General features: G+C 40.2%; 1 protein-coding gene across 1 annotated transcript in view; it reads left to right on the top strand.

Annotated features, from left to right (window-relative positions):
- LOC126161662 (uncharacterized) overlaps positions 1–27,843 on the top strand; it is a 251,167-nt gene that overhangs the window by 113,947 nt on the left and 109,377 nt on the right. Inside the window, exon 6 of the mRNA XM_049917657.1 lies at positions 22,662–22,785. Within this exon, the coding sequence (XP_049773614.1) occupies positions 22,662–22,785 (124 nt within the window). The remainder of the gene's footprint in view (positions 1–22,661; positions 22,786–27,843) is intronic.

Here is a 27,843-nt window from a genome sequence, read left to right as displayed (position 1 = left end):
CTGCATAAACTATAAGACAGGATTTTACTGCTAGAATGGTGGTGGTTTCACTGTGACCCAATTAATCAGCATACTCGGAGGCTTTTCAACAGTCAATAGTGGATCCAACATTGCAAAACTGTAATTCAGTACAAAGACAGAGTGCAGTGTGGCTGGTGCTATTGTTTTATGCTTGACACTTGATGAGGAACTGTGGTTCAATGTGCAGATGGCACATGGTGTGGCTGGCATGGTTGATTTGTGCTTGACATACAAAACTCCTGTATACTCTGGGGAGCAACAAAAATGTTTCAGTTTGGTGTAAGTCTGCTTTATTGCAACATTTAGTAACCCAGCATGCAAAAGTGTAAAACAGTCTGAGAACATAAAGCAAGAATCATTACAAGGAATGATTGCAAAACCAAAGAATAAATGAATGTCAGCAATAATGTTGTTTAGCATAAACACTTTGGGCCTTGAGCAAATTTGATACACAATGCACAATCACTACAAAGCAAACATATATGTTAGTCAGCTTTGCCATACATGAATTTCGTCAAACTACTCATGTGTATGTTGCTATGTGATATTTGTTGTGAAATCTGTATCACATTATAAGTATGCTGATCATTGTGGGTTAAGTGACAATAAATATGAATGAACTTGTGGTTATCACATATGGTTGGTCACTAATAACACACACTAAGTATTGTATATACATTTATTAAACACTGAGACAGAAATAACAAACACGGGAGAACACAAGTTGCGCGCCGAGAGGAGAAGACATAAAACAAAAGCAGTTCAAAGAAATAAAAGTCAACAATAGTGTGCTCTGCACCAGCGATGCCACTGAGGCCCCCCCCTTTCCCCCCCAGTAGTGCAGAGCATGGCAGAGGGAAGCTTCATCACTCGAATTCATAATCTTCATGCCAGTGGCCAGCACGAGAAGTATGCGCATCAGAAATTGCGCTGCAAAAGTCCTGTGCGTCCAATGGTTGCACAGGCAGTGAGACGTTGGTCAGCAGCATTAGGCGGCAGGGTAGCAGCATCGGGAGGCAGGTCGACAGTGTCAGGATGCAGGTCAGTTAGTGACCATGCCAGTTTCAGGAGATTAGCAGACACAGTCTGTGGTCATCTTTGTAGGTGGATTTCAAACATTTTCGTGACCCGACATATCCCACAATGAGGGCCTGAATAAGGTGGCTACAAGGCCGGTCACACTGTGTCATCGTGCAACATCACAAATTCACACGAGGCAAGGTCCTTGCGGATGAACACAGGCGGGGTGGAGTGAGGGCGTGGAAGGGGGTCTGGTGGTGTTCAACATCCACATGAACCCGTCCAACCAGAACAGGAAGATCCACAGTATCGGCTGCCGCTGAATCTTCCACGAATTGTGCGGGAAGGAGCAGGGGTTCGCTGTATAGAATCTCAGTGAGCGATGGGTGCAAGTCATCTTTATGGGACGAGTGAATGCCCAGCATGACCCAAGGGAGGGCCTCAGACCATAAGCCAATGTGGCACAGAAGTGTAGCCTTGAGAGTGTGGTGCCACCATTCGAACAGGCCGTTTGCCTGTGGGTGGTAAGCCGTGGTGTGGAATTAGTCAACACCGCAGAGTTTGCAGTCATGCAAAGAGGACAGACTCAAACTGTCATCCCCGATCGGTCATGAGAGACAAGAGACAGCCAAAACAAGCAACCCATGCTGAGACAAAAGAGTAAGCGATGGTCTCAGCCATGATGTCAATAAGAGGGACTGCCTCAACTCAGTGGGTCACATGGTCGATGATCGGTAAGATGTATCTATAAGCCTTGGAAGGGGGGAGGGGGCCAACAATGTTGATGTGGACGTGCTGAAGGCAATTCTTTGGAAAATAAAACTTGCCCATTGAAGGTTGAACATGCCTGCTGACCTTGCTGTGCTGGCACGGGACGCACGCATGGGTCCCAGTGCGGCAGTTATGTTTCATGCCAGGTCAGACAAAGTGCTCAGTAACCAACCATGTTGTTCCTCACTTTCCAGGGTAGGCCAAGCCATGCACAGCAGTAAAGAACCCATGACAAAGGGTGGTAGGAACCAGGGGGCGGCAAGTGCCTGTAGAGGTGTTGCAAAGGACAAAAATCGTCGACCCATGTAGGATATGGGGTTGGACAGAGAGCGATGACACATTATCTGATATTAATATCTGTATATCATTGCCTTTGGCCTGAAGTCAGGTGAGCTCTGCCAGAGTAAGCAGTGCAGTTAGCACACAGATGCAGGAAAGATAGTCTGCCACAACTTTCTCCACACCGCAGATATAGCACACATCGGAAGAGGACTCACAGATGTAGTCCATATGGCGGAAATACCTCGGCGAAGCTCTTGAGCTGGGTTACAAATAGCGTATGAGTGGCTTGTGATCTGTGTAGATCATGAAAGGTTGCTCCTCGACATCACTATGGAAGTGTTTAATCACCTCGTACACAGCGAGAAGCTCACGATCGAAAGTCAACCCCTTACACTGGCTCTTAGTCAGTTTCTTGGAAAAGAAATGGAGCGGTTGGGTTGAGTCAGTGGTGCGTTGTTGTAAAACAGCGCCCACAGCTGAGTCACTGGCATCAGTTGTGACTGAAACACGGGCCTCAGGGTCAGGGTGGGAGAGTGTAATGGCTTTGGCGAGGGCAGTTTTAAGGTTACCAAAGGTGTCGAGCACGGGTTTGGTCCAGTCCCACTTCCGTTTCCCTGTGGTGTTTTTGCCAGAGAGAGCGTTGGTGAGCACCATTTGGATGGAAGCAGCTTGAGGAATATGGCGGCAGTAAAAGTTTGCCATACCCAAAAAATGACGGAGCTGAACGTAATCCTGAGGAAGAGGAAGATCAAGTATAGTTTCAACACGAGAACTCGTTGGTCAGATACCATCGGCAGAGACAGTGTGGCCTAGGAAGGTAACCGATGTGGAACAGAGTTGAGATTTATCATGGTTGATCACCACGACATTGGCAGCGAGGGCCGAACAGACTGCATCAACATAAACTTCATGCTCCTCAGTAGAGGAGGAAAAGATCAGTATATCATCTAAGCAAGCATAAGCAAATGGCAGAGGTGGCAAAATGGAATCAACGAACCACTGCGATGTCTGTGCTGCATTTCTCAATCCCTAAGGCATGTAACAATATCCAAGTAGGCCGAAGGGTGTGATGATGACCGTCTTCCAATCTAAAACAGAGAAAAACTTAGAACCATGTAGTAATTGCGTGAAATCCTGGATATGAGGCATTGGGCAGTTATCGATAATAGTGCAAGCATTAAGGGACCTGTAGTCCCCACACATCCATAAGGTGCTCTCCTTTTTAGGAACAAGGTGAATAAGTGAAGACCAGTTGCTATTGGAGGGCCGGAGCACGCCCGAAGCCAACATATCCCGAACGATTTCCTTGGTGCGCAGAAGTTTGGGAGAATTAAGGCGACTGGCCTTATAACAAACAGGTGGGCCACCTGTGGTGCGAATCCTATGACAAGTGCCATTGCTGATGACTGATACTTGCAAATGGAGGTTGGCAAGAGGGGTCAGGAAGGGGTCAACAGGCAATGTCGGTTCACTGACATTGCTGAACTGTGGCGGCGTAAGCAGTGCATTGGCTGAAGGCAGCAATGGAAGACACGGTACAGGAGCAGATCATGGAGATACGTCTTTTAGATTCATCTGCAGCAGTGAGAAAATGACAGCAGGTGGAGGAATGCTTGACACAGGAGCAGACTGGGAAGAAGGCACAGTAGAGGCGTGCTTGGGTCACCGCATTGCAGTTCTGCAGAAAGGCGACGTGTCATGCATGTGACAATTCAGTGGAAGCAGAGTCAATGCAGGTACATAACACATCATTCTGGATGTGGAGATAGTCGATTTGGGAGTGCACTTCTGACAGGTTAGAGAGCCATGTAATAATGCACTCAAGCAATGATGCACATGTGGAAAGCGTAGCCAAGGAGGTGGAGAGCGAAGTCGTGCTGTACTCATTTGAGCAGAGAACAGTAGAGCCAGATGTGTGGCAGAGTGCGACAGCCTGCAGGTCTGGTGAAAGTTCGTAATGGTGTAGAAAATCCAACCCGAACACACGTTCATCCACATTGGCAATGTGGAATGCCCAATGAAAGGTGTGGACCAGTGATAGGCAAAGTGACGTCTTGGTGGAGCCATGGACCGCAATAGGAGAATGATAGGTGGTGATCAAGGTGAGGTTAGCAGGTGAAAATGTGTCGCCAGCATGCTTGGCTGGGATAATGCTAACATCGGCATTGGTGTTGACGAAAAAGCGAGTGCCCGATGACATGTCTGTGGCATAGAGGTGTCGCCTTGCTGGAGCGAGTGGTGCAGTGTCGGTGGTAGGAGCCACGAAGGAACGCTGTGGGACATGGCACCTAAACGTGCCCGCCGGAATCGTTTAGGTAGGCGTAAGGCGCACGGCAGTTGCGGGTAGTATCCTCATAAGTAGCATGGTATCAGCTCTGTGGATAGGCCGGTAGGCTAGGCAGTGCGGAGTGGAAGAGGGCCGGTAGCCGATCAGACTGCTGCTCGGGCGAGGTCAGCGGCTGTTGGGAGGCCGCAGGCAGTACCTCCTGTAGGCCGCTAGGTGGCAGCTCATGACTGGCAGCTGAGGTGCCGAGGTGAGCATGCTATCCTCTGCCGGCAGGGTGCAGAACTGAAGGTGCAGGCGTGCCAACTGAGCGTAATGGAGATGTCGTCCATCACAGGCAGTGTCAGTGATGAATAATAGTGTAAGCTCAATCTGCCATGCGTAAAAAAACCTCGAGTGGGTTGGCAGCATGAGACAGCAGATGAAGTTGTAGATCCAAAGGCATTTTGGCTATCCACAATGTCCAAAGCACGGCATCAGGTAATGCTTGATCATCAATGCATGTAGACACCACCAAAGCTGTGAATGAGTGCTGTCATCGAGATGCTTATCATGAATAATGTGGTGTATAGCCTTGGATAATGTCTGCTGGAGGGTGAGCACTGCTTTCGCCATTGAATACTTGTGCGAGGCAGGCAGTGAGAGAAGCAGATCGCTTATGAGGTCCGGATGAGTGTTGGAGGTGACTCACCAGGCAGACGAAACATGTGTCATCGTCCAAAATGCCGTGGATGTCGAGAAGGTGATCCACTAATGTGAACCAAGTCTTAGGGTTATCTTTTTGCAATGCAGGTAGCTTGGGGAACCTTCCAGGTACCACATCTTGAGGCAACACCGGCAGACAGAGAGCTGTGCAAGCAGGGCAGGATGCCTCTTACACTGGGAGTACAGTAGTGGTGACCGGCGCATCGCCTGAGGTGTGCGTGGAGGCGGCCACATGCAGCACACGGTGTGGAGGGCATGGGTGCAAAAGTAGGCATGATGTGTCCAAACTGCATGCCCAACAAAGAGCACGGTGTGGGTCTAATGGCCGGTGCTGCTGCGACAGTGAGCAGACAGCAGTCACAGTGCAGCAACGGGGTTGGGGGGCCGCAGTTGTAGTGCAGTGGTCACAGAAACTGGCGCAGTCTAGGCGCTGGCGTCACCGAGACGACGTACAGGTGGGGTGCTATGACACTAGGCATATAAGAATGTTTAAATCACAGTTCTGGAACTTCATCTGCACGTCAAACCAACCTGAAGGTAGCTGCATAGATGAAGGGTAAACCACAACGTCTTTTACTGGATGATGGTTCACGATGTCATTAGGCAGCGTGCACTGTCTATGTTGTGGCTGTTGTTGTGCTGCTGCACTAGACGGTGGCCATGTTGAGCCAGTTAAGGTTAGCTGGCCGCCGGTATGGCCGGGCTTAAATAATTGTTCACTTTTAATCAAATGCGCATTAGGTACACTTGACCACTCGTGGTCACAAGCACAAGTAATAGGGTGCATGGCACTGGCACAGAAACACACTGCTAGATCCAGTGTGGTGAGAATAACATGGCTGGCACATGAAGTTTGTTAATGATGAAAACAAGCACAAAATAACTCGTGGTCACATGACAATGCTGGGGTCACCATTGTGGGTGTCACATATGGTTGGTCAGTAATAACACACACTAATAATCGTATATACATTTATTAAACACAGAGACAGAAAGAAGAAACATCGCAGAACACAAGTTGTGTGTCGAGAGAAGACATAGAACAAAAGCAGTTCAAAGAAATAAGAGTCAAAGATAGGGCACTCTGCACCAGAGACACCACAAACTAAAAAGTAAAACTGACTGTGTTGTGTTGACCATTATTAACCTGAATCATCTAATAATCTATCTAAAGAGGGCTGGGTTGATAATATTCCACAAGAGTTTTGAGGCATCAAACAGACTGGTAATATTTCAGCTTCCCCCTAAATCCACTTGTGCACTTCAGTGATAAATACGGGAAGAATGTGTGACAACAATCCAACTTCTGTTTTGGGAAACATGCCTTTTTAAGTGCTACATGTGTTTAAATATATTGTTTCAACTAAATCTGTAGCTTTCTGCCAAACAGTGCCTCATTGACAACTTTTGTGAAGATGGCAGTCATAATTTGTAATTTGTCTATTACACGGCACTGTTTCATTAACAATTTGCAATTTTGAAGTCTACAAATTCATTAACTTCCAAATATCTACTGTATACAAATTCATGGTCTTATAGATCAAAAAACTTGAGGAGTGGCTGAACAGACACACAAAATTATTTGTAGGTTGTTTTAGCCTTCTGATCTACCATTGTAGGCAGAAATTGAAGCAACAAACTTCAAGAATCTAGCCTCTCACAAAACAGAATAACTGAATTTACGGAATTAACAGAAACTAAAGTATTCCACTGTAAGGTACTGAGTACAAGAATTTCCAAATGGCATACGTTGCACTGTTTATCTCAGCTTATTGCTTGTTTGTAACTGACAAAAATAGCCAATTATCTGTGATTTTATTGCAAATTCTGATTACTTTCCTGTACACCTACTTCAAAACAATAAATTAATATTGAAGTTAAGTCAATAATATGTTAAGTTTGTTATTTTATGCAAGAATCTTTCATTGTGAGTATGAGTGAAGTTTGTTATTTTATGGATGCCTCTTTCATTATAAGAACTTTCCTCCAAACTATGACATCAGTAAAGCTGGGCAGTGGTTGAAAATAAGGAGCTCCTCTGATGTAATGAACGTCTTTCAGTAACAGTAAGGAGTACTTTTTAGCAATCTTATATATCTTCTATTGAGATGATGTGCATAACAATGATGTATCGGTGTCTGAGGGAGTATAGTCAGTATTTACTTTCAACACTTAATGTACTCAATAAAAATGCATATACCAAAAACAAATGTATAAAAAAACAGTACTCCTGCATTTTAAACCTACAGATTCATTCTTCAAATAGGATTTCAGGGAGGGCAGAAAATAATGACAGATCACTTGGACATTTCAATGTCAGTCAGGCCTCTTATATACGAGAGTGCTGACTGACATTGTGTATATAATATATATAAGACCATAAGTTCATACGTTTTCTATCAGATACAAAAAGTTGCTTGATAAAAATAGATCAGAAGCACATAACATTCTATTATACAATAGAAAAAACAGTAATTAAGTTTGATTGATATAATGCATTTGCATTCTGCACATACCAGCTAAAAGTCAGTGTTTTGGATACAAATATGTGACATTTCCACTTAGTCATCTACTATCTTTCTGAGTGTTATGATGTATTTGTAAGAATTGTTGTTGTACGTACTTGTAGCACAGACAGTTTACAGGGCACAAGCAGGAAATATTGCCCTGACTCAGTTTCAGTGGCGAAATGTTCTCTTTGTGGCCACTTCATTTCAACATTGTAGTAATGTAACAAGATGGCTTCGCTCTGGGACTCTGAAAAGTTTTACCCATTTTACTGCCCTATACAAAGTTGACATGCAACAGTTGTTTGTAGATAAGAATCTTCAGTGATTTAAATGTAAAACCAATACACATTGTTTTATGTAATCCTAATGGACAAATGTTAACAATTAAGTATACTGAGCAGTTACGTGCAGGTCATGGAAGAAAAATATTGTGTCAAAGAATCATAAACAATGACCCAATCACAGTGTTTAATTAGAAATGGTGGGAACAAGCCTGAGAAGAGAAAATACAGATGAAATATTTAACGCTTTCTTACACATATTCCTACTACACTTCCAGTCTTGTTTGCCGCTAAAACATACAAGACCAAAATTAAAGAAAAGCAGGGACCAGAGCTCAATAATTCCAGTGATAAAAGTGTCTGTAGGACCTGACCATTGCTGATGTAACATATTAGAAAACATGACATTTTGGCAAAGAGTTTAGTGTCCCACAGCGAGAATACTGTCAATTTGCTCACTATATTGTGAATAGTTGTATCGTGCACACACATTTCTTTGTATATCTGTGTTTAGTAATAAAGTGCACATTAATTGCATCTGCTTGCATTCATCTACTTGCATTCTGCTTCTTCCTGTGAGCATTCAAAGTTGGAATTCCCACAGTGGTGACCTATAATGAATAACAGAAGCTACTTCAACATAATAAGTGTATTTTGTCAGATTGTGTTTGCTTTGACAAAGGAGCCATCCCACAGTCACCACCTTTATGAACAACCTGGGCAAAATGGTGAATTCCACAGTGATCCCCATAATGTTTTATTCCACCCAGATCAGCCTACTTTGTATGTTAAACATGAAAGTGATGGTCTGCCACATCGTACCATTGACTTGATGAACATGTGCATGAATAATGTGTAATGACTTTCAACCTCCTTGGCAATTTCATTGATGAGTTCTGACTTTCCTCACGCCAAAAAGACAATATTCTGCCAGCTACTTCAGGTCTACACAGCATCGCCTTGCGTGGTTTTATTGTTTCATCTGCACCTGGCATGGCCCAGCCGAATTTGTTTGTAATCTCATGCGGGGCCAGTAGGCTGGGCCACCTGAGAAATTTCTTGGAATGCCATCCACATTGTGTGTGCTCTCAGGGACCTCATCTGACACAGCTTCAGACCCAAACAACATCAATGTCAAACTTTCTGTGGAACATAAATAAAACTGAGTTTCCACCATAAAATACAACCCTTCCAGCTGGAACACCCAGCAACATGGTTCACTGTCGTTGACTACATATTACACAGCCATGGCATCTTTGATGATACTCCTAAGTTCATGGACCTATTAAGCAACAGCATGTTCACATCATCAGCAACGTCATACAAGCACCTCCAGCTGATGGCAAATTCAATAGCATGAAGGGAGCTTTACTTGACTGCCTCACCAAGACACCATAACAACTGTTGCAACAAGTAATTTACAAGGAAAGATTGGACCACACAACACTATATCAACTTTGGAGACATCTCTGTACAAAAAAAAAAAATCAACTTGACTCTCATTCCAGACAACACATTGTAGACAGAGTGACTCTTCAAACTACTGCCTCATATTCAGTTGACAATGATCTTGCATGAAAGCAAAATGATGGAACACAAATTGGTCGTGGCTGGGAGACTTTTCGCTTTTGTACAGCAATGACAATACGCTGATATAACAGACAGTGTATACCAGGTGCGACATACTACCCGCAGTCATGATCAGCCAAGATAAGTGTATCTGTGACAGAGTACAGAATATGTGACCAGAACACAAACAGAACAGTGACAGGTTTTAAGGTAAATATCTGCCAAAGTCCTTGAAATAGGCCAATAATTAATTTTTGTCTTTACCAGTATTTATTTTTTAATTTCTTTACATTTTTGAAGGAGTATACATATGTTAGGTGCTCAAATATTTAAGAATCTTAACTAAGCTTTTCTGCACTTAGATTCATTATTTGAGTCATTACTTTCAGTGTGGTGATTTGAATGATTCATCTACTTGTATCGGAAACCTTGTTAACAAAAAGACATGAATAACTGAACTTTTTACTACTAATTGCCTCTGTAGTTTTCATGTGAGCTAATATGTGTTTATAGACATAGTAACATCACTCACAAAGGAAACAAAAGAAAAATTCAGAGTAGGTATTAAAAACCATGGAGAAGAAATAAAAACTTTGAGGTGCACCGATGACATTGTAATTCTGTCAGACACAGCAGAGGACTTGGAAGAGCAGTTGAATGGAATGGACAGTGTCTTGAAAGGAGGATATAAGATGAACATCAACAAAAGCACAACTAGGATAATGGAACTAGGATAATGGAACTAGGAACTCGGGTGATGTTGAGGGAATTAGATTAGAAAATGAGACTCTTAAAGTAGTAAGGGAGTTTTGCTATTTGGGGAGCAAAATAACTGATGATGGTCAAAGTAGAAAAGATATAAAATGTAGACTGGCAATGGCAAGGAAAGCCTTTCTGAAGAAGAGAAATTTGTTAACATCGAGTATGGATTTAATTGTCAGGAAGTCATTTCTGAAAGTATTTGTATGGAGTGTAGCCACGTATGGAAGTGAAACATGGACGATAAATAGTTTGGACAAGAAGAGAATAGAACCTTCCGAATTGCGGTGCTACAGAAGAATTCTGAAGATTAGATGGGTAGATCACATAACTAATGAGGAGGTATTGAATAGAATTGGGGAGAAGAGGAGTTCGTGGCACAACTTGACTAGAAGAAGGGATCAGTTGGTAGGACATGTTCTGAGGCGTCAAGGAATCACCAATTTAGTATTGGAGCGCAGTGTGGATGGTAAAAATCATAGAGGGAGACCAAGAGATGAATACATTAACAGATTCAGAAGGATGTAGGCTGCAGTAGGTACAAGGAGATGAAGCAGCTTGCACAGGATAGAGCAGCATGGAGAGCTGCATCAAACCAGTCTCTGGACTGAAGACCACAACAACAACAACAACACTCATTAGAAAGACTGGCATTCTGACTTTTCAGCAACTTATTTCAATTTATGTGGTACTAATTAACTAATGACAGAACCAAAATTTTATTTTGTGACTAGCAACATTTTCTATTGCAGATTTAGTGGCCTACCTTTTATAAATAAGCTGACTACTTCACTAATTGATTTGACAAGCCATTAAGATTTTTGCATAGTTTTCAGAAAGACTCTTGTACCCATAACTGAGGGTTTCCCAATGCAGTTGTGTAAAATGGTTTCATAAGCTTTTCTAATTTCCTGAAACACCACACATTTCAAAACCCAAGTATCTGTTCATAATTATAGTCTGTACTAGGTAGAAAAATCTAACCTAGTCATTTTTAAAATGCATATATAGTTTCTGAGATCATAATATATTCATACACCATTCTCTAAATAGTTGGACATCACCAAAATCCTCAGTTTGCACTTGGGAAGAAAGAGTGTAACATTTGGGTGTAACTTTATTATGAGGGCTCTGCACATGGCAGCACACATGTAATTCAATATACAGCACACATTCATCAAAGGTATAAACATCATCTCATTTCATATACTGTAACTTTCAAAAAGGTTTTTGGTTAGCATTCAGTTCATGCTAAACATTGATCAGGCATTACTTTAAAGTTATCATCTGTTTACTTTGTTTGAAGGTTTTGATGTCAACTAAATAATTTCTGTGCTTTGTTATCTGTTATCTTGCAACATACTGTGTCCAATAACTGTCTAATCCAGTACCAACTGCAGAATGTTCATCAGTCCAACGCCTTGTGTCATAGGAGAGTGTACTTGTCGACTTGCACAAAAACATTTGAGTGTAACCAAATTTAGTCAGCATACAGTTTGTAATAGTAATGAACACAGAAAAAAGTCATGTCACTGGGAAATCTGTGCAATGTACATCATTTGCATAGTTCCCAAAAATCAATTTACAGCTATTCTATACGAGGGCAGTTCAATAAGTAATGCAACACATTTTTTTTCTGAGACAGGGGTTGTTTTATTCAGCATTGAAATACGCCAGGTTATTCCCCAATCTTTTAGCTACACAACTCTATTTTTCAACGTAATCTCCATTCAATGCTACGGCCTTACGCCACCTTGAAATGAGGGCCTGTATGCCTGCACGGTACCATTCCACTGGTCGATGTCGGAGCCAACATCGTACTGCATCAATAACTTCTTCATCATCCACGTAGTGCCTCCCACGGATTGCGTCCTTCATTGGACCAAACATATGGAAATCCGACGGTGCGAGATCGAGGCTGTAGGGTGCATGAGGAAGAACAGTCCACTGAAGTTTTGTGAGCTCTTCTCGGGTGCGAAGACGTGTGTGAGGTCTTGCGTTGTCATGAAGAAGGAGAAGATTTTTGTGCCTACGAACACGCTGAAGTCATTTCTTCAATTTCTGAAGAGTAGCACAATACACTTCAGAGTTGATCGTTTGACCATGGGAAGGACATCGAACAGAATAACCCCTTCAGCGTCCCAGAAGACTGTAACCATGACTTTACCGGCTGAGGGTATGGCTTTAAACTTTTTCTTGGTAGGGGAGTGGGTGTGGCGCCACTCCATTGATTGCCGTTTTGTTTCAGGTTCGAAGTGATGAACCCATGTTTCATCGCCTGTAACAATCTTTGACAAGAAATTGTCACCCTCAGCCACATGACGAGCAAGCAATTCCGCACAATGGTTCTCCTTTGCTCTTTATGGTGTTCGGTTAAACAACGAGGGACCCAGTGGGAACAAACCTTTGAATATCCCAACTGGTGAACAATTGTGACAGCACTACAAACAGAGATGTCAAGTTGAGCACTGAGTTGTTTGATGGTGATCCGTCGATCATCTCGAATGAGTGTGTCCGCACGCTTCGCCATTGCAGGAGTCACAGCTGTGCACGGCCGGCCCGCACGCGGGAGATCGGACAGTCTTGCTTGACCTTGCGGCGATGATGACACACGCTTTGACCAATGACTCACCGTGCTTTTGTCCACTACCAGATCACCGTAGACATTCTGCAAGCACCTATGAATATCTGAGATGCCCTGGTTTTCCGCCAAAAGAAACTCGATAACTGCCCGTTGTTTGCAACGCACATCCGTTACAGACGCCATTTTAACAGCTCCGTACAGCGCTACCACCTGTCGGAAGTCAATGAAACTATACGAGACGAAGCGGGAATGTTTGAAAATATTCCACAAGAAATTTCCAGTTTATTCAACCAAAATTGGCTGAGAAAAAAAATGTGTTGCATTACTTATTGAACTGCCCTCGTACTTTGATCATTGAAATTCCAAGGGTTTAATGGACAAAGCAGCTAGGCACTAATGCTCCCTAGATAGTGGCCATCATCTTTTAGTAGGGGCAGTAAAAGAGACTGAAGCGGAATAATGGGACAGAAAGACAGAAAAGAATGATAAGAAGGAAGAATGGGGCAGAAATATACAAAAGAATGATAAGATGTAAAAGCTGAAAGAAGTGAAATGCAAAGGAGAATTTTAGAAAATAGGAGCAGTGTGCCAAGGGATGAAATGCAGTCAGTAGAGGAGGAATGGGGAAGGTTCATAACAGTGACGATGGAAGTAGCAGAAAATGTGTGTAGAAGAACCAGTGATAAGAAAAGGTTGAAAGAAACACCCTGGTAGAATAGTAGAGTAAAGGAGGAAGATGCAAAGATAAAGAATTTCATATATGGTTTCAGGAGAGCAGAGGAAGCAAGTACGGAATACACTGAGAAGAAGAAGATAGCCTAGTGAAAGGTAACAGGGGAGAAGAAGAACTGAATAAAAGAGTGGCCAAATATGATGGAATGTGACAGTGAAAACAGTAAGAAGGTCCTTTATGGAATGATTAAGGGGAAGAAGAGAGGCATGATCATAGATGCTTGTAACGGGGCATCATTTATGTATATGGAGAACAACAGCAGTCCCTATCACACTTCCCTGGGACACTGTTCATGATACCCTTGTCTCCAATGAACACTCATCATTTAAGACAACATACTGGCTTCTGCTACTTAAGAAGTCTTCAAGCCCCTCACATATATTTGAACTTATTCTATATGCTCATACCTTCGTTAACAGGCTGTAATGAGGTACCATGTTAAATTTTTTCCAGAAATCTAGAAATATGGAATCTACCTATTGCCTTTCATCCACAGTACGCTGTATATCATGTGAAAAAAGGGCAAGCTGAGTTTCACACAAGTGATGCCTTTGATAACAGTGCAAATTTGTGGACATAAGCTTCTCATCCTCAAGAAGGTATATTATATTCAAACTGAGAATATGTTCAAGGATTCTGCAGCAGGCAGAAACTAGGGATATTGGTCTGTAATTCTGCGTTTCTGTTCCTTTACCCTTCTGATATACTGGAGTCACCTACGCCTTTTCCAGTTGCTTGGGGCTTTGAGTTGGGTGAGACATTCACAATAAATGCAAGCTAGGTATGGGGCCAGTGCTGTAGAATACCCTTCGTAAAATCAAACTGGGATTCCATCCGGACTTGCTGATTTATATGCTTTCAAATCTTTCAGGTGTTTCTCTACACCAGAGATGATTATTACTATGTTGTCCATACAGGAGTCTGTCTGATGGTCAATTGATGATATGTTTGTATGATTCAGCTTTTATTTTGCTATCTTCAACTACCACACCAGACTGGTCAACAAGGGGCTGAACGGAAGCATTAGACCCGCTTAGTGATTATACATAAGAGCAGAATTTCTTTGGGTTCCCTGCTAAATCTTTTGCTACGGTGTGATGGTAGTAGTTGCAGTATGCTTCATGCATAGAAATTTTCACAGATGCCTGAATCTCTACTAATCTTTGCTCATAGTCATGTGTGTTCCCATTTGAATCAAGAGTGCAACAGCCTCTGAGTCCTCAGAATCCTCCAAATTTCATTGCTAAATCATGGCGGACCATTTCCATTCTTTATGCATTTATTAGGTGCATAACTCTGCTGCAGACCATGATTTGCAATCTGGTCAAATGTTGCCCATAACTCCTTTACATTCATTCTACTGGAACTAAGTGATGCCAGTTCACTGTCTAAGTGAGATGCTAATAACTGCTTATCTGTTCTTTCTAGTAGAAACACTCACCTAGTCTTCTTGACTGATTTATTAACTTTTGTAATCATAGTTGCTATAATGACATCATGATCACTAATCCCTGTTCCCACACTGACATTGTTGATAGGGTCCTGTCTATTTGTAGCTACAAGGTCCCAGATATTTCCATTGTGTGTGGGCTACTGAGCTAGCTGCTCAAGACAGTTTTCAGAAAACATGTTCAAAAGCATTTTGCAGTGTGCTACGTTACAGGATCATTTAGTAATCACAAAAGTGTTACAGAGATGATAGATAAACTCCAGTGGAAGACTCTGCAAGAGAGACACTCAGTAGCTCGGTACAGGCTTTTTTTGAAGTTTCAAGAACATACCTGCACCGAGGAGTCAAGCAGTATATTGCTCCCTCCTATGTATATCTCGCGAAGAGACCATGAGGATAAAATCAGAGAGATTAGAGCCAACACAGAGGCATACCGACAATCTTTCTTTCCACCAACAATATGAGACTGGAATAGAAGGGAGAACCAATAAAGGTACTCAAGGTACCCTCCAACACAAACCATCACGTAGCTTGAGTATGGATGTAGAGTAGATGTAGATGCATGACTATCTGTCTGTACCCCCACAATGAATCCATAGACATACCATTCTTTATTCGGTAGGTTAAAGTCACATCCAGCTAGTACTGGATGATCTGTGTATTAACACGTTATTGACATATGCTTTCTTTGGATGACTCTAGAACTGTCACAGCAGAATCAGGTGGTCAGTTAAAACATCCAACAATTAACATGGTTTCACTTACACCTGTTACATGTGACCAGATAACTTCACTGACACACTCAACTTTGACCTCACTGGAGACAGTACTTTTGTCAACTGCAATGAATAATCCCCCTCCTATGGCCACCATTCTGTCTTTCTGAAATACATTCCATGATTCACAAAATATCTCAGACCTTTCCAATTCAGGTTTCAGTCAGTGACCTTTCCAATTCAGGTGTCAGCCAGCTCTCAGTCCCAAGAATAATTTCAGGGCGAGAACTTTCTTGATAGGGAGTAAATTGAGGAACTTTATTATGAATACTTAGATAGTTTACTGATAAAATTATGACAGTTAAAATGTCTTTATTCTGAATGCCATTTGACTTCTCTTGTTGCATATCGACCGGCGAGTGTTCATCAGAGCCCCTTAAACTACTGCCTAGCCTGAAAGACCCTCATGTGCACTCCACAAGTATTCTACTGTCCGAGTAGCTGCTTCCTTTGTGTAGTGCACCCCTGACCTATCAAGGGGAGTGATCCTCCATTCGGCTCTAAAGGAAAGGACCCTAATCAACTCTAGGAACAATGCTGCAAATTGCTTGTGCCACCCATGCAAAGGCAACAATCTTCACCATCTCTACCAGCCATCTGTACAAACTGGGGATCACCTCAGAACCCATGTGACAAGCATCATTAGTGCTAACATGAGCCATAACTTGCAGACGACTACACCCTGCACACTTGATAGCTGCAGGCAAGGCTGTCTCCATATCTCAGATGAGACCCCCTGGCAGACATACCAAGTGCAATTTGGCTTTCTTTCCAGCCCTGAACACTTTCTGCTTAAGGGGCTCCATAGTGCACCTAAAATTGGAGCTCCCAAGAACTAGTAAACCTCTCCTCCTGTGTACCTGCTCAAACCCTGCTGACGTAGCGGCCACCTGTCCACAGTGTGAATGGGTGAGGCCAGGCAACTGGCCTCCACATTGGCCCTCCGCCTCAAGCGACATGAATGCGTTACTCACCCTGCTGTGATGGCTCCAGATCCACCACATCAGGTGCACTAGCAGGTGTCTCAAAAGCAGAACCCATAAGCAAAACAAGCAACAACTGAGGTGTCCCATGCAACTTGCCAGGTACTCCGCCACTGCTACACACTGAGGCAGCAGCCTGAAGGTGACTAACCATATCCAAAAGCACATTCAGCTGTTCGTAGACTGTAGCCAGCTCCTCCTGCATCTGCACACAGCATCCTAGCATGACTAGAAGAAGTAAAGTACAACAGCAGACAGAATTCTAGACATGCAACTTGCTACCTTGCTGATTTGTCACCAATAGACGCTGATGCATTAAAGAACTGTTCAGTAACTTCTGTGCTACAGGCTGAATGAACTTACACCTACAGAAATGTGAGATTAAACCACAAACAGAAAAAATATGTATGAAATTTAATAAATATGCTACAAAAAAACACAGAAAAAGATAAACTTTTAACTTTCCACTGTGCAGTTCTACTCATACATCTGCCGAGAGCTGGAGCCTGACTCAGGAAAGATAAGCTTATGACAAGAGGAGTGCATACAATTTATTAAATATTTAACTGCTGAAGTTGGCACACTGTCCTGGGCCAACAAGAAGTTCAGGTCAAAATGCAAGCTACGGAATGAAACACTGTTTTATGGGTCACATATACATTTTCATCAAAAAACATCAGAGACAACTACTTCAAAACTGGCACAAAACTGCTTCAAACTCATAAAATTCTGTATCAGGACTGTCTTATAAATGTTTCAGAAACTCATTCCAACTGTTACAAAACTAAATCATAAACTGGACTCGCACTGATTCTTATAGACACGAATAACACTCAAAAACTTTGTATACATTGTTATTATTATCACATTTAAAGGCTTATAATGAAAAATTATATTGTCAGGAAGTTTTGAGTGTGTCAGTAAGTTCTGCATAAAAGAATTTGGAATTGTTGAATATTAATTTTTTACTACAAAAATTTGTAAAATTGTTTAAAAAAATTGGCTTTCAAAATTCACAAATTATAAGTAAACTATGTAAGTATTCTAGTTGCCTTCCTTTATGAACATCTGATACTGAAGTGTTATTAAGTCAGACATAAAGATGTCTTTAAAATCAAGCCAAAGTTGTGAAAGTTTGAAATATTTACGTTTTTAATGACTGACAATTATGTTTTGATTAACATTGTTTTCAAGAGATTTCTTTAGTGTAAATTTGTGTTTGTATGCAAAAATTGAATTTCTGCCTTCCAGGATTTGAAATTACTAAATTGGCTGGTCTGAAATATGTTTACACTGAATATCAAAGTGCATAAGTTTGTAATTTAGCATTTGAAATGAAATGCACTTTGTCATCTGCCAGTCATTAAATTACTTTAAATAGTATTGAACAATGATAAAAAGTTAAGTTTGACAGTGAGAAACATAATCACAAATGTAGATACACATAGTAAAAATACAATGTACCAAACACACACGTAAAAATAAATATTGCGTAATTAACTTGAAAAGTGTAGCGTCTACTCTATATGACTTTGTGTCAGTTATTTCATTTTTAGGGGGATGACTTGTGTAATATCAGCTCACTCTACACTTGATAAGAAAAATTTTAAAACTTGAAACTAATGTTGCAGTATATGGGGATTTGGCTAAAAAAAATGGCTCTGAGCACTATCAGACTTAACATCTATGGTCATCAGTCCCCTACAACTTAGAACTACTTAAACCTAACTAACCTAAGGACATCACACAACACCCAGTCATCACGAGGCAGAGAAATGGGGATTTCAACATAGAGTTGTCTGGCTCAGATAAGTCCAATTCAAAAACATTTATTATATTGTACTAACAATAGCACAATGCTAAGGAATACCCATTTGCACAATATTACAGTTAGTTTCTCAAGAGGCCTATAAATTGTTAGCATAGCTGATGAATGTATTGGAAATGCTCAATAAATACTTTATTACTGTAGTAAATGAATTAAGATGTAAAATTAACCAGTCAGAAACATCTGAAACTGATATACTTTCTGGTCAGCTTCCTAGAGGACATGAATTCCTTTGGGATCTTGTCACACCCTTAGATACAGTAAATGCGGTTTCAAAATTTTCTAACTCAAAAAGCATGGACTGCTACACAATAGAAAGGATAATACCTCTTATTTGCAAACCATCTGCTTTTATGATGAATAAATGCCTGAGTTTGGAGTTCTCCCCAACCAGCTCAAAATTTCAGAAGTTATACTTACATACAAAAAGGGGGAAAAGCATCTCTCTGAGAATTATGGGCCAATATATATTGTTACAATGTCCTCCAAAATATTTGAAGCAATTTTTCACATACATCTCAGCAACTACTTGAAAAACGTAAGCTTCTTTGTAGTAGACAGCAAGATTTTCAAAAAGGAAAAAATACCACTTATTCAGTCCTTGAATTTGTTACTCAGACATGATCTGCATTTGAAAATAAGAATACAGCATCTCTTGAGCTATGCAATTTGAGTAAGACTTTTGTCTGCATCCCCTATGATAACTTACTAGCCAAATGACAGTATAATGGAATATATGATACAGTATTAGAAATAATTAAGTCTTTTCTAAATATAAGGAGCCAATTTGTGTCAATTGAAAATAAGCGTACTTCCCTGAAGAAAGTCATATCTTGTCTGCCTCAAGGCTCTATTCTTGGGCTGTTCTTCTTCACTGCTGCAATTAACAATCTGTCACATTATGTTCGGCTTCAATGTTATCTGCCATGTGGATGACACAACTTTACTTGCCACAGATCAAGATAGGTTAAGGTTATGCCAGAAATCACAGGGCACACTCTCCTTAATACTAAACTGGATCACATCTAATAAACTACTGTGCAATCCAGAGAAAACTCAACACCTGCTGCTGTACTAAATAAAGACATGGAAGCAAAATCTGTAAAACTGCTTGGAATACGTACTGATGCCAAACCAAACTGGCAACCCCATATTAATCATATCTGCAGAAAGATATCAAGGGTGTCCTATCTCATATGGAAATTGACTGATTTAGTGAGAAATGAATATCTCATGATAGCTTACTTTGAACTTTTTCAGTTTCATATATCCTACTGGCTGTTGTTATGGGGTTACTCCTGCCATGTCAGTGATATACTGTATTACTGAGTCAATAAAAGTTGCTGAGAATAATGTGTAAGGCTGGTACAAGAGAACACTGCTGCCCTTTTTTCACTAAGACCAAAATGATGACAGTGATAAATCTTTGTAACTCTGTATCATTGATATATATAGCAGGGTTTGATACCAGAGAGAACATACATTGTCGTGATGCCAGAAATAAGATGAGTATTGATATTCCTAGACATAGTCTGACAAAAATGAGCAGTTAACACAAAGTGAACTTTTTGAAACTTTTTTCATTAATTGACACATTGAGTAATGAATACACCTTTCAATAATTTTAGAAGTAAGTTGTACAAATCGTAATTAAACAATCCATTCTGCTTTTAAAAGAATTCTTGGGCACTAGTAATATAGGATTTGAGTTTTAGGATCAGGATTATCATTCTGTACAACAGGTTAATATAAGATAAATTATTTGTACTTGCAATGTGACCAGTTATTAATGCAGCAATTGCTTTTGTATATAATGTGAAGCCCATTCTGCTACATGTGGTCAATAGCTAATGAAGAATCTGAATCTGAATCTTGATTTAAAAGACATTTCACTGTTATCTTTTGGCGAAATTGTGTGCTTAACATCACACAGCACATTTAATTTCAATATCCTATATACTTTTTCTGAAGCATTAATCGTATTACAATTAACAAATAATTTACCCAAAGTGGTAGGGTGAAAATAAAGAGCTGTATGAAATACTTACTACTACCTTTATTAGCAAAAGTCACATTTTTAAATTCCCTCTATGTGTTTCCATGTCTTCATTAGCTATTCCTACTTCCTGTTACCTAATTCCATGCTTGCTGATTTTCTTCACTGACTAAAAATAAATAAGATGAACCTCCTTTGTTACCATTTTTATTTGGATTACAAGAAGATTATTTTCATTAAATATCAAACTAGCATCCATTCAAATTAATGAACATTTAATTTCTATTTTCAGGTGTTGTTTAGTGGTGTCATATCTATGAAATGATAGTTTGCAATCTATTTCCATTATTGTCTTAACTTCCATTTTATGGATAATACACTCCTGGAAATTGAAATAAGAACACCGTGAATTCATTGTCCCAGGAAGGGGAAACTTTATTGACACATTCCTGGGGTCAGATACATCACATGATCACACTGACAGAACCACAGGCACATAGACACAGGCAACAGAGCATGCACAATGTCGGCACTAGTACAGTGTATATCCACCTTTCGCAGCAATGCAGGCTGCTATTCTCCCATGGAGACGATCATAGAGATGCTGGATGTAGTCCTGTGGAACGGCTTGCCATGCCATTTCCACCTGGCGCCTCAGTTGGACCAGCGTTCATGCTGGACGTGCAGACCGCGTGAGACGACGCTCCATCCAGTCCCAAACATGCTCAATGGGGGACAGATCCGGAGATCTTGCTGGCCAGGGTAGTTGACTTAGACCTTCTAGAGCACGTTGGGTGGCACGGGATACATGTGGACGTGCATTGTCCTGTTGGAACAGCAAGTTCCCTTGCCGGTCTAGGAATGGTAGAACGATGGGTTCGATGATGGTTTGGATGTACTGTGCACTATTCAGTGTCCCCTCGACCATCACCAGTGGTGTACGGCCAGTGTAGGAGATCGCTCCCCACACCATGATGCCGGGTGATGGCCCTGTGTGCCTCGGTCGTATGCAGTCCTGATTGTGGCGCTCACCTGCACGGCGCCAAACACGCATACGACCATCATTGGCACCAAGGCAGAAGCGACTCTCATCGCTGAAGACGACACGTCTCCATTCGTCCCTCCATTCACGCCTGTCTCGACACCACTGGAGGCGGGCTGCACGATGTTGGGGCGTGAGCGGAAGACGGCCTAACGGTGTGCGGGACCGTAGCCCAGCTTCATGGAGACGGTTGCGAATGGTCCTCGCCGATACCCCAGGAGCAACAGTGTCCCTAATTTGCTGGGAAGTGGCGGTGCGGTCCCCTACGGCACTGCGTAGGATCCTACGGTGTTGGCGTGCATCCGTGCGTCGCTGCGGTCCGGTGCCAGGTCGATGGGCACGTGCACCTTCCGCCGACCACTGGCGACTGGCGACAACATCGATGTACTGTGGAGACCTCACGCCCCACGTGTTGAGCAATTCGGCGGTACATCCACCCGGCCTCCCGCATGCCCACTATACGCCCTCGCTCAAAGTCTGTCAACTGCACATACGGTTCATGTCCACGCTGTCGCGGCATGCTACCAGTGTTAAAGACTGCGATGGAGCTCCGTATGCCACGGCAAACTGGCTGACACTGACGGCGGCGGTGCACAAATGCTGCGCAGCTAGCGCCATTCGACGGCCAACACCGCGGTTCCTGGTGTGTCCGCTGTGCCGTGCGTGTGATCATTGCTTGTACAGCCCTCTCGCAGTGTCCGGAGCAAGTATGGTGGGTCTGACACACCGGTGTCAATGTGTTCTTTTTTCCATTTCCAGGAGTGTATTTTTGCATTTGCACATGTTGTATTTTATGCTGAATTAATTTATGTACTTTTATGAAAAAGAGGATATATTTTCATTATTAAATTCTGTTTAAGTTCAACAGTCAAATGAATGAGTTGTTATCTTTATAGGTAATGAAAAACATATGCGTCCAGAGCAGTGAGGGATTATATGAAAATAATGTATTTTAAAGTTTTCTTGATTTCCTGGAAAATTTATAGTTATTAAGCCATCAAAATCAATGACTTTTACTTCTTTTAAGTATTTAGCAGATAAAACTGTTGTCTTCATCTCATTTTCAGGGTTACAGGTACCGCTTCCGGCTTATGTTCAATGCAGCTCTCTACTGCCCAGTTGAAGTATCAGTTGACAATCATACACTATTGGTCATTGGCAGTGAAAGCTCATATTTTGAACCTATTGAAGGTACTATATCATTACATTTAAGCTTAAAATTTTTTATTCTAAAGTTAATTTATATGGTGGAGCTCAAATTATAGTATTATATTTACACCGCTTGACATTAAAATAGCAGAGCCATAAAGGTGGCATGAGTTGTTCTACATACTTGAATATATAACTGATCAGGATTACAGCACAACTGCAGATGCTGCAAATAATCTCATTCAGACCACTTTCTAAATTACCACTTCGACTAACATGCCCTATTTCTCCTTTATTTCAGTTACTGTTTTCTCACTCACCCTGTTCAAATATCTTACTTTACACAGTTATAGTTCTTCCACTTACCTCTTTAGTTTCACTTGTGATGTTTTACTTTTTTGTAACGTTTTATCTGTTAACAACAAAGTTATTTTTGTCAGTCAACCCTTTGGAACAGCCGAAGTCTACTATATAAATTGTTCACCTTATTTTTATTCTCAGAACAAGTGTTGTAATTTGTCATATAGTTATTCACTTAATGTGTCACATATTTTATTGGAGATAAATAGTTTTACATCATATTTTTCTGAAACTTTTTTTACCTATAGGCGGTTGGAATATGCGGGAAACATTGGTGGTATGGTAGCACACCTGATAAGAAAAATACATGTGAACAAGCACAAATCCCAACAAATTATGAAAAAATTTAAATAATTATGGTATCGGTACTGGAAGTAATGATGTGGCATTGTAGTGAGGCTTTCCTAATGACTTTCAGTACAATGAGTCAAGAAACAATTGCCATTCACCTTTTAACTGCCATCCTGTTGTTCACTGTGAATAATATTGTAGGGAATACTAACGTTTTTTAAGAACAGAGAGTTGAAAGTACATGTGGTAAGTGTATCATCTTGCTACTGTTGAAATTTCTGAAATTTTCTAAATTACAGAACATGCAAGAAAAAACAAACCAATAGAAATCTGAAGATTCCTGCAATACAATCTTTTTTGAAATGTGATAATAGTGATTTTCAATGGAATGATTAACTCAAACATTTGTTGAACAGTAGTTACATTTCACAAGACCCAGATCTTCATAACCATTGGTATCCTAAATTATAATTCAATGTCAAAATAATATTGAAGACCACTGATAAATTTATTGATTTTCACTGAAAAATGACATGTAGCTTTTTCCAAGGGTACAGCTAGTTATTCTATCTACTATTGATGAAACAAATAGAGGTTCAGTTGTTGCATAAACTCATTTGTTTTGCAAGTTATGATCTTTATTTTTGTTCCCCTATTTCATATTTAACCCATATATATTCTTCAGACTGCTGAAATTGTCCACAGGAAGTGGAGCTCTTTAATCCACTAATCTCCCAGGGTACATTAAAAAATTATATATGATGTGTTTTAGTGTCCTTTGTATTCAAACTTGCATCAACATATATTTTGGTAGTAGACTTACTTCTATCTGTCACTAAAACATTGGGCCAGAGGTGTAACTTTCCTTTGACACATGCATCTTGCTTAGGGGTTATGATTTGGAAACTGGATGATCTATAGTGTATGTGTAAATTTTAATGTATACATACTGCATTCTTTCCAGGGAATATTTCTGTGAAGTCTTCAACATTCTTGCTAAATCTAATTTATTGTTAATCTGGCATTGGTAGTTACCGCATATCTATACATAATTTAACTTGATAAATTTCATAAAGCTATTAGTGTCACTGATGCAGTTCTGCCTATTCCATACAATTTCTATTTCATTAACAGCATCTTTGTTGTCACTGTAGTTTTCAGTCAGACTGGTTTGACACAACTCCCTCTACTAGTCTATCCTCTTCATCTCTGCCAACCTACATCTATTTGAATGTGCTTACAAAAATCAAACAATGTCCTCCCACTATAATTTTTATCCCTCAGTTTCCTCCTCCACCAAACTGACTATACCTCGATTCCCCAAGGTGTGCCCTATCAAAGGATCCCTTCTTTTATATTTAAGTTGTGGCCTAAATTTATTTTACCCCAATCTGGTTCAGTGCCTTTTCATCTGTTATTAGATCTACCCATCCATTCTTCAACATTCTTCTGTAAAACCACTATTCAAAAACTTTAATTATGCTCTCGTCTAAACAGTTTATCATCGATATTTCAGTTTCATGCAAGGCTGCTTTCTGTACAAATAGTTCCATAATAGCTTCCAAACATTTAAATTCACATGTATATTTGACGTTAACAAATTTCTCTTTCCCTGAAATATTTTTCTTGCAATTACCAGTCTGCATTTTATATGCTGTCATCTGTTATTTTGCTGCCCAAATAACAAAACTCATTTACTACTTTTAGTGCATCATTTCCTTATATAATTCCTAAGCAACCCTAGATTTAAACTGACTACATTGCATTATCTTTGTCAAGCACTGTACATTCCATTCAACTGCTCTTCCAAGTTATAGTGTTATCAGCAAATGATAAGCTTCTTATAAGGTTTCATGTTTTGCTGGCATTTATGACATGTAAGAACAGTTCCCTTGGTGCTGAAATGTTCTGCCAAAGTGACCCTTGATGTTTAAATTTCCTTGCCCTGACCTTTAATTTCCTTTTCAAATTGCTCTTTGGTTTCATTTATTCTTTCATTCATCATGTTCTGTAGATTCCAACACATAAAAGAACTCTCATGTATTTTTCATGAGACAAACTGTATTAACAACAAACTACCACTATACTTAGTGGTGTGAGTCATGCTTATTCTAGCTAAATTTAGTGATGCAATTTGGATAAAAATCTGGAACTTTAAAAAAAAGCTGCTGGCTCCTCAGTTACATACAAACATACGTATCTACGTACACACATACAAACACACATACATACATACATTAACCCTTGTTCCATAGATTCTTAGATCATAAATACGACATTTTGTAATGATGTGGGACATGTCACTTTAACCTTACCTTTCTTTACACAAATTAATTAATTAATTGATTAATATTTCAAATGTTAGTTGGCTATGTGTCAGACTTTTAATGCTATTTTGCAAATGAACAAAGATTTTTGTGGCAGCATAATTCAACCGTTTCTGTGCCAAGATGAGATTTAATCCAGAATAGTGATGATCACCCTTGTTTCTAGTGTTGTAGCTATGCACTTTGCTGTTATTTTTTAATTTGGGTGGGTTATTGATGACAAATTTCATAAGTATGTATTGTGAAGGTACTGTAAATATCCCGAGTTCCTTAAATAAATCTCTGCAAGGTGATCTTGGGTGGTCTCCAGCTATTATTCTGATACTTTCTCTCTTAATGACAAATTGTCCCAAAATGTGATGCCATATGAAAGCAGTGAATGAAAATAGTCATAGTAGGCTAATTTACTGATATGTTTATCACCAAAATTTGCAAGAACCCTAATAGCATAAGAAGCTGAACCTAACCGTTTCATCAGATAATCGTTGTATTTACTTCAGCCCAATTTCTCATCAATACACACACCCAGGAATTTTGAATATTCTGCTTTCACAACAGACTTCCATCCATAGTCTATATTTATCAATGGTGTTATGCCATTTATTGTACATAATTGTATAAACTGTATTCTCTCAAAATTTAGTGAGCGTCCATTTGCAGAGAACCACTTAATAATTTTCCGAAAGACATTATTTACAATTTCCTCAGCTGATTCTTGCTTGTTGGGTGTGTTTATTATATTTGTATAATCAGCAAAAAGAGCTAGCTTTACATCTTCATGCATATAGAGTGGCAAGTCATTAATGTATATATTAAGAACAAAAGGGATCCAAGACTGAACACTGTGGGACATCATTCTTGATACCTCCCCAGTTAGAGGACTCTGCTGATTTTTGCAGACTATCTGTACTGTTAATTTCAATGTTCTTCATTCTTCCAGTTAAATGTGAATTAAACCACTTGTGCACTGTCCCGCTCATACCACAGTACTTTAGCTTATCTAGAAGAGTCTCATGATTCACACAATCAAAAGCCTTTGAGAGATCACAAAATATCCAAATTGGTGATATTTGGTTATTCAGTGCATTTAGTATTTGATCAGTGAAAGCATATATAGGATTTTCCTTCCTGAAAACCAAACTGACATTTTGTTAGTACTTCATTTTTACAAATATGTGATGCTACTCTTGAATACACTACTTTTTCAAGAATTTTAGATAAAGCTGTCAGAAGTGAGATTTGGACTATCTGGAAAAATGACTTGTTTCAGTGAGCTACTACAAATATGGCTGAGAATCCTACTTATTTGTTGGGACAAGCTTTTAGTACTCTGTTGGAAATGCCATCAATTCCATGTGAGCTTTTACTTTTGAGTGAATTTATTATTTTCCTAATTTCATAGGAGAGGTGGGTTGAATTTCAATTTCATCAAATTGCATAGATATTGCCTCTTCCTTATAGTGCCTTGCATTTTCTATTGAATAACTGGAACCTATTTTCTCTACAACACATAAAAAAATGATAATTAAAAATGTTTTCTACTTCTGACTTCTTGATAACAGTGCACTGCTTTCCTGTACCACCTGATTAGGAAAATCAATAACTGATGTCAAATTGAAAGAATACAGTCTTCCTGTGCCCTCAGTTGTCCTGTTTCCCTTTTAACAATATTCCAAATTGTTTTAATTTTATTGTCAGATGAGCTAATCTCAGACACAATGCACACCCTTTTGGACTTTTTAATAACTTTTCTTAATACGGTGCAGTAGTTTTTATAATGTTTCACTGTTTTGGGATCATTACTCCTCCTAGCTATAAGATACATTTCCTTTTTCTGTTTACAAGATATTTTTATCTCTTTAGTAAGCCATGGCTTTGTGCATGGTTTCTTACAATTATATTTCACTGTTTTCTTAGGGAAAGTGTTTTCAAATATACTCACAAAGGTATCATGAAGTAGGTTAAATTTTAAATTAGCAGCAGGTTCCCTGTACACCTCATCGTAGTCTAACTGTTGTAAGCTTTCCCTAAAATTTTGAATTTTTAAATCGTTAACTGAATACAATATTTTGGAGGACTGTTTGGCATTACTGTATGGAGCTATATCATATACTGTAACTAG

This window comes from Schistocerca cancellata, chromosome 2 (genome assembly GCF_023864275.1).
Source record: "Schistocerca cancellata isolate TAMUIC-IGC-003103 chromosome 2, iqSchCanc2.1, whole genome shotgun sequence".
NCBI classification, from domain to species: Eukaryota; Metazoa; Arthropoda; class Insecta; order Orthoptera; family Acrididae; genus Schistocerca; species Schistocerca cancellata.
This window is presented reverse-complemented; position numbering and strand designations above follow the sequence as displayed.